Source organism: Alosa alosa, chromosome 6 (genome assembly GCF_017589495.1).
Source record: "Alosa alosa isolate M-15738 ecotype Scorff River chromosome 6, AALO_Geno_1.1, whole genome shotgun sequence".
Taxonomy (NCBI): Eukaryota; Metazoa; Chordata; class Actinopteri; order Clupeiformes; family Clupeidae; genus Alosa; species Alosa alosa.
The window spans coordinates 9,382,270-9,391,168 of record NC_063194.1 but is presented as its reverse complement, the minus strand read 5'-3'; the positions used below and the strand labels follow the sequence as shown (position 1 = coordinate 9,391,168).

The following is an 8,899-nucleotide window of genomic DNA, read 5'->3' as shown; positions in this document are numbered from 1 at the left end:
CCACACACAGCTGAGAGTAAGAGGCTGAGATTTTATTTGTACCTGCTGAAAAAGCAAATGATGTGTCCCACTCTTCTTGTTCTCATGCCCCATATATATATATATATATACACACACACATACATATGGTCTGTCTATATATATATATATATATATATATATATATATATATATATATATATATATATATATGTGCACACCTATAAGTCCAAGCCAAATGAGACCATAACAAATAATAGAAGATTGAATCATTTGTCAACAAGTTACTAACCTGTACCTTGAAGACTGAATTAAGATAAGGAAGTGATTGAGACAAGAGATTTTATTATTGAGTTTATTATTGCTCTATTTTCACTAACAGGCTCCCATCAAATATTGTCATACACAAGTTTTCAGTGCATTAACCTGGTCCTGTTTCTCCATGCGCTCAAGTACCAAACATTACGGTAATATTTTATTGCATGGTGACACTAGATTAACTTTTTATTTGTTTCCCTGTTTGGCGCCCTTTTGTACTTGGGTGGCAGCTGAGTGGTAATATATGCTGCTACAAAAACAGATGTGCGTACTACACACCAAATGTTATCAGGTCAGTACCACGGTCTGATTTAAATTTCGGAAACTCTGCCTCGGTATTTGAGTAATTTTGTTAAAATACAAGCTATGTTGACAGTGGATGTAAAAATGGTTTACATGTAGGATGGGAATAGCTTTTCTACTTGGGGACATAAAGGAATATAAGTCAACCTGATCAAATGGAAAGGTGAAACCCCAAGACCATCACTCTCCAATCATGCAACACATATTTAGACACTTACAGTTCACATTTCTTACACACAAGCCATGACAACAATCTGTTTTTGCTAAAATAGATCAATAAATATTACATTTTATATTTTTCACATTCAGTTGCTTAAAACAAAGTTTCACTGATTTATGTCTGAAATTCTTTTCACCTTCCCTGTTTCTTTTCACCTTCCCAGTGCAGATACCTTTGTTCAAATGAATCAAAGTAAAACATGATTTCCTCTATTTGAATTAGCCTACAATCTAATGCCATTTCATATGCTGAAAGGCCCAGTAATATTAAATGTTTTTTTAATTCACATGCCAATGTTGAATCAGTTAATTACAACCACCAAAGAGGTTATGTTGCAGGTACAGTGTGTGTATAAGCAGGATTATACAAAAACTACTGTCCTGTTTGTCATGACCGGTGTGGCATAACCCCAGGAAGAACCCGTTCAATTTAGGAGCCAGAACCACAAATTTAAAAACTTTTGCTAACATGGTGTTTGGCCTTGGGTCTGCACTGCCATTACAACGGCATCAGCCAGTATTATTCTTCATGTTTCAATTAATTTGCACAAGGGTCAAAGTAACACCTATAGGCTTTCTCATACGAACTCTCTATATGCATTTCACAAAGGCTGACCTGATTTAGTACAGACACCTCATCAGTAATTTCAATGTTATGTAGAAACAACCCCTTGAAAAAAAGGATTTCACACATTATCAAAAAAAAACAGTGCATTTGCGAAGACTGTGCTTCACATCCTAGACAGTGCTACATTACTGAAGTACCGGTAGTCATTGAATTTGTAAATGTCTGATTATAAAAGCAAAGGTAATCCATAGTCACTGACATCAATATTTAAGTGTGCACTATTGAGACGATCCCTTTTGATCAAAAAATTTGGCTGCATATATAAATATGGTGTGTTGCAATAACATGTTTTAGCATTAAACAAGCTATTAACTAATACAAATGGCAATGCAAAACACTGAAATGTTTCAACACTGAACCTTCTGAGGGATCTAACAAGGAAAGGCTTTTGGTGACTCAAATTCCAGAGTTGATTTCTTATCCATGACCTCAGCATTGTGCATAGCATGTTGAATGAAACCATTACTGTTTAGACAAGCTGTTGAATTTTTCATCACCTTTTCTTTCAGTATAGTGCATATAGGTCACAGAGACTTCATTAATGTAAAGCCTTAGCAAAGCCTGTTATGGCTTGTTATAACTAGTGATGCACCGATACATCAGCCTTACATTGGTATCGGCCCTGTTGACTCGTATCGCTATTGGCAAATTATATGACATTTACCGAAGGCAGTGGCTGATATTTATCTTTTAAGTCAAATCAATTCTGCACTAGCTAAATGTTCTGTGATGTGTGATAGTGCCATAAATGAAAGCCTTAAAAATGGTTCAGTTATATTTTAAAGGTACTCTAAGCGATGCTGGGTAACGTCACTTCTGTTGACATTCAACAGAGCTAGCTCGCTACTTCCTCCCCCTCCCTCCCGTGCAATTGAAACTCTCCTAAACGCTCATCTCATCTGTGATTTGCTGGAACAGTTTGTTATTTTTTTTATGGGCTAGGTTTGCCCAGGTTGTTTTTGTTGCTGTTTCTGGAGCTTGGGCTGTCCAGAGAGATTGCGTTTTTTTTCAGTGTATTCAGGACATTGGCAGCTAGCGGATGGTGAGGTGATGTTTGCTGTAAGTGACAAAAAATGTTTTAGCCTAAAAAACACGTGGCATCGCTTAAAGCACCTTTACTTTGAATATGTTTGTTTCCAGCTAGTAAAGGGTATAATTAACTACAAATCAAATAAATAAAACAAATACCAATATATATTGTTTATCGGACAAATTGTATCGGTATCAGTACTGAATTTCACAAATCGGTGCATCCCTAACTATAATGAAAATGCAGTAATATACATTCAAATCCTGAATGTTAAGCTATAAATAGGAATTGTGATAATAAACAGTGATTTTCAATGCTACTGCTTGGTTTGTGCTTTTGCCTTCTGTCTTATCTTGTGCAGTATTGCATGTTGTGTATAGTGAGTACTCCTATTTATGTGTTTTACATTGCATACGTCAGTCTTTCTATTGGGCACCATAACGTCGGCTCTCCTTCAACTCAGACAGCAGCCTGTTACCCTATCAGGGTCCCTAGCAGTGCTCGCACCTTACAGACCCCAAGAGAGGCCCGCGTGCCCAACCAAGAGCAGGGGGCGGCAGTGTGGACATCTGCCCAGAAGTGGACCATCTCTGACGGCATGACGTGGTGCACTGACACCATGGCCTGGTAGCAGCAGCGGCCGTAGGGCACAGCTGGCCCCCCTGAGAAGAGTGGACAGTGTGTGGGTACGAGGCCCGCTGCATGGGCACTCAGGCCAACAAACACATCCTCAGGGGGCAGAGGGTGTGGCAGGGGGGCGGCAGCAGCGGCCAGGCAGAGCTTGAGGACGGCAGGACGTGAGAGCACGTAGGCCGTCCCGCTACAGTAGTCTGGGAACACCGCGCCAGCGTAGGCCTGGGTAGGCATGAAATGCTTACTGGAAGGATCCCGGTTGGGCCTCACGCGCATGTGGACGCGGCCGAGATAGAGGTCTGCCGGCTGGCCGTCTGATGTCTTCTGAAGCGGATGGCTGTGGTCTAGGTAGCGCAGAAGAGCCGATGGGTTGAAGAGTACGTCGTCATCCACCTTGGCCACAAAGCGTGCTTGAGAGCAAAATCGGCGTACCCAACCAAGCATGGCCAGAGTCTTCAGGGTCAGATTGCCGTAGGAGTCCTGGAAGCGGCCCTGGACCAGGTCACCATTCTCTCGTGCTTCCACTACAAGCAGTTTGCCCATGGTGGGGTCAGCGGGCATGCCAACCATGAAGAGGGTTAGTACCCGCTTACCACGGATCTCCACCTCCCCTCCCCACGTGTCCCGGATGGCCTGTCGTGCCCTCTGATTGGCTGGGGCTGTTGTCACCATGGTGATGAGATAAGGCTTGGCACGCTGGCATACCAGGGGGCTGGGCATCAGCAGGTACTCCTCCGGCCGTGTGGGTGGCATACTCTGAGGTAGAAGCCCGCCCTGGGTAGGTTCTTTAACATGCCCGGTCATCCCCAGTGACGTTGCCCACAGTTCAATGGAGTCAATGAAAAGTAGTACCAGGAGGAAGGTGCCCATGATGCCACCACAGACAGCAGGCGCCACTCCAAACCTCCCACTGCGTTTGCCCAAACGATTTTTGCAGCCCCATAATCCCCGACCAACCATTGATCCTCTACCAGTGACTTGACAAGCAGCATCCACAATATACCAACCTTTCCTTGTCACTTAAGGTGACTGTTTAATTCCAACTCCACTCTGTTGTCATGTTGATTGGTAGTGGCGTAGTACACTCTGCAGTATACCATAGATGCCAGGGGATCTGTCCTATTTACGCCGTCCTCTCAGGCAGACAGTTCCACACAGTGACCGAAGGCTTGCCTGGAAAAAGGGAGAATCGATTGACTTTTCCAAACCTGTCGTTTCGTCGCGACGACTGTTTCAAATTTGAATGGAATGCCCAGAACTAGATATGTAAACTTTGCTCTTTTAGCAGTGGTCTGTTATCGGTTTGCGTTTCCCAACACCTTGTGTAGCCTACCGCTTTTTCCCAAATATCAAGTCTTTTAAAATAGGCTTTCAGTGTCCCATCGAGCAGCAAACAATCGAACACAATTTCATGGTTTATCCTTAACAGCCATTGGTTAACACTAGGAGACCCTATAGATAGCTGGCTTTCATGGCTACACAGATAATGCGAATGCTGTTTTAGCCTCTATATGTGAGAAGTTATTGAGAGTTGTTTAACCCTTTGCAGACGGCCCATTCTAATTTCGGTACCCCAGTACCGATGACGTCCAGTCTAATAACTCCGCCATACCCCAACCAATTTTATCACTGAAAACTTCCTCAAAAACGTCACATCATAGGCTTTCTGGCGATATGATTGGTTAAAGGGATTTGTGGCGCGAATTTGTTTTACTACGTGAAGGAAAAATCAAGAGTTGGCGTCTCCCTCCACTAGAGGAAAAACAGCAGGAAGCACTATGCATCGTTGATCTTGGCGTCGTCTAAAGGAGAAACTACTGGATCATCTGAGGTAAAAACAAGTCTTTTATGTTATTATTACTTGTTATCCGTGTTATTACTTCAAAATCGTTTTTAAAAGTTATTTTTTGCTGGTAATTACACCTTGTATGCATGGCCGTAACATAATGCGTGTGTGTGTTCACTTCAGCTGATGACAGCTGGTATTTTAGCACACCGTAATCTTTAGTAAACTCATCATTTTCAGTCATTTTTGGGGGGCTACTATATGTCAACCAAGATTACAGACCTACTAAGACTGAAACTTTAACGATTTGTTCTATTTTGAGCGATGTTGCTTGCTTGTCATCTGATAGAAAACTAGCTAAGTTAGGTAGCGTTAGCATCAGGAGAGGCTGCAACATGTCCTTAATGGCGTAGTCGCGATAAAGTTCACTCCCGTGCTTCATGACTACCAACTTTATGTCAAGTAGACCCTAATTGGTATTTTATTGTCAAATAAACCTTTCATTCCTTAAGTAATATGTATAGCACAATTTACAGTTGTTTGTAGCCAAGTTGCTTAGCTTACTTAGATAGAAACATCTGACATGAATGACAGCGTTAATGTTACGTTACCGGCGTGAAGACTGTGTTGATCACCGATGGTGTAGCGTAAGGATTTTATTAATTGACTGCTGTTTTCATGAATACATGACTGAAGATTTGTTATAAATGTGTTTTAGTATGGTTTTTAGCTTTTAGGCTGTAAGGTTGGCTGCTGCTACGATTATGAGGTTTTTTTGGGTGGCTAACTATGATGGGAGCTCATACACCCAAGCCTACTCGTCAACACATTATTTTCTAAGGGGTGTTTTGTCTTTCACGCAACTGCAGTAGCCTATGCACGGTGTGTATGTGTATGCATATGCTGTTTAGATGTTTTCTGTCATACCTCCTGACTCATGTTAATAAATCAATTTTTAAAAACTTTTTAAACCTCTCCAAGCAATATTGGAGTCCTCCAGTGACAATAATACTTTTAGTGAAAAGAGTCATGGTTGGTGGTGATTAAGATTATGTGGAAGTAATGTAAAATAAAACTAAACAACCTATTCACTATCAGACCTGTGATTTTGTTATTTTAGATGGAGGGAGAGAAGTACGTGCAACTGGGGTGAAAGCAGCCGACTGCTGATGGCAAATATGACCCCAAGGACCACGATGGCATGGACATGGGACATGGATGGGTAGCTTCTGGATGAAGAAGAAGACAATGATGTGCTACAGGAGGAGATAATCTTCCATCATCCTCAGCTGGGTAAGCATGTTTTGTGTGTGTGTGTGTGTGTCGTCCATCTGAAGCGCAAGCACATTTCTGGTTGTGATAAGAGTGTTGCTTATAACAATAATGAGAGGGATTATAGTGATAATAGTTTGTTTAGATTTGTAATTCAATTTCTATATTTCTTATCTGACAATTTCTTTATTTTGAGTTTGGTCAAAGCATACACTTTGCCTATCCTTCCAACACAGACAGAGACACCAACTCCAATAGCATTTACACCCCATCGTCTGCTAGGCTTAGATGGACACACCTGCGCATGCACACACACACACACACACACACACACACAACCATGCCACAGCTGTGACAATGCACACACCACGGATCTGGTGTGAATGTGGCGTTAGTGTATCACCTTATGTGTGGGGCAAATTATATGGATAATTATATATTGTATCGAATTATATGCTGTATGGTTGTTAAATGTATTGAATTTCTTCTAACGTTTTAATTGTTTTTATATATATGTGTGTGAATGTTAGTATGAATTGATGTTTGCTTCATCATGTAAGATTTGTTGATCTTTGTTATACTGTTGTCTTGTCATTCTTGTAGTTCTAATAGTTACTGCATGTTTGTAAACATATGTTTGTTATTTACCTGAAGTTGTTGTTCCTGGTTATTTAATCACATTGTTTAAGACTTTTCTAAATAAAATGATTTATTTCCCCTTTCGTAAACCTAACACATGTGCCAGTGTCTCTATATTCTTGTTTTCATAGTAGAATGAAGCACACGGAGAAGCAGTTACAATCAGCTAGTCTGTCTTTCAGCCTTTATCTGTCCTCCCCACAATTGATTTAGCCTCTTCAGAGTACAGTAAGACATCCCATATTGAGCTTGTTTTGATGGTAAAACAGCTTATTTTTTTACATGACCATTATATCTGTATTTTTAGATCAGATGCCAAACCGGGAAATGAAAACATTCTACTCTGTAAAAATTCTACTTGCTACTGTTATGAGTAAATTAATCATAACTTCTGAACCAAAGGTGATAAATTGATTCTGTTTTTTTTTTCACTGAGGAGAACACAACACTGGCTATCCTTTGCACACTATATCTACAACAGACATTAGGTGAAAAGAAAGATTCATCTTGACAAATTGATATTTTCACGTTTTTTGATGTTGAATTTTGAAGGTTTATCACTGAGTAGAGGACAAAATTGTGAATCTCCCATACACTCTATGTTTTTCTCTATCTACAATAGAAATTGGGAGAAAAATTAGATTAATCTTGACAAACTGATATTTTCGTGTTTTTTGGGGTTGAATTTTAAAGATATTTTTTAAAAATTATGTATGTTCTCCTCAAACTTATTAATTATATTTTATACCATTTGAAAGGGCTATTTCTCCTGATTAGAGTGGTGGGTATATTGTATCTTTGTCATGTAGCATAATCATACAATAAGCCTTTTTTTGTGCCATAAGGCCATCGAGTATGAAAAAATGGAATGTTCGGCACAGTCTGCAAAGGGTTAACAGGATGCTGCAGACTGTAACGTTGTTATTAACCCTTAAAGGTGTAGGTTTTTGAACATTCTAAGTTCCGCAACAATTGAAGGTTCTAAAATTCAATGAACCCAGATATTCTTTAGAACGTTCATTTCCCAACATTCGTAGGCTACTCCTTTAAGGGTTAAGGAGTAGCCTACTTACAGCCTCTTCTTTTTAAACGAATACAATGACAATATGAAAGTATGCTAATTTAGGTCAACATCGATCGTAATGGTTATATCCAGCTATTTGTTCTAAAAAGATACAATTTGACTATCTCAACTAATCTTGGGTTACGCTACAGATACCTACCTTACACTCGAGAAAACGGGTCGTCCTCGTATGTCCTGTGATACCCTCGTGGCGATGCTTCTGTTGATGATCCCGGCTGCCGCTACTGATGAAGAGACCTATCTTTTACTGTCTATGGAAGAGACACACTGCATCCAATGTTTCCATGCAAACAGATCGCCTCGGGCAGTGAAGCTCAGCACGGCCATTTGCGAGAATGTCTAGTAGGCTATACGTCACTTTGTTGCTGTCAGACAGGAATGGGCAGAATCGCGTTTTGCCTATCTAACCGGTACAACAAGCTAACCCGGTTTTTATCCAAAAGCACCGTGTACATATTCTGTGGATAAATAAAATGCATCCCTTTGAGCATTCAGTCGAGCGTCTGACCGCTACAAAGTGCAAAACCGAAAATGAAGATACATTTAAATAGCTTCACTGTTATTGAGCCTATGCTTCCAAAATCACAACCTCCCTAGCAACATACTACTCCTGCTGATTATGGAAAAACTGACTCTATTTATAATATACTTTTTTGGGGGATAAAATGCAATAGCTTCACTCTCATATGAGAGTGAAGCTATTGCATGGGATATGTGAAAATTAGGTCAAATTCTTTAATAAAGGCATGAAACTTGGTGAACTTGTAGCCTACAGTTTGGAGCCCTGAACATTTTCAGATATAAAACCATTATCAAAAAACCCTAATGGTCGCCATGGCAACCATTAAATGTTCCACTATAACTCATTATATCTCCTGAACTAAACATGGTATCTCAGAACAAGTGATGCCTACAGGGATGAGCAGTATTTATTGCATGTATTCCATATTTCAAATACAAAATATATCGTATTCGTAATTTATATTTGACTGGGTTGAGAAAAGCGGC

At 40.2% G+C, this 8,899-nt stretch overlaps 1 protein-coding gene across 1 annotated transcript; it reads right to left on the bottom strand.

The window, feature by feature from the left end:
• Nucleotides 1-318: 318 nt before the first annotated feature.
• b3galt4 (UDP-Gal:betaGlcNAc beta 1,3-galactosyltransferase, polypeptide 4) lies at nt 319-8,406 on the bottom strand. Its single transcript, XM_048245048.1, has 2 exons — nt 8,031-8,406; nt 319-4,283 (listed from the first exon to the last, which is right to left on the bottom strand). The coding sequence occupies exon 2, from the start codon at nt 4,068-4,070 to the stop codon at nt 2,952-2,954; it is 1,119 nt and encodes a 372-aa protein (XP_048101005.1). The 5' UTR covers nt 4,071-4,283; nt 8,031-8,406; the 3' UTR covers nt 319-2,951.
• Between the last annotated feature and the right edge of the window lie 493 nt (nt 8,407-8,899).

Excerpts from the sequence above, each read along its gene's own strand:
- b3galt4 (XM_048245048.1), bottom strand. The coding sequence starts at position 4,070 with ATGGTTGGTCGGGGATTATGGGGCTGCAAAAATCGTTTGGGCAAACGC.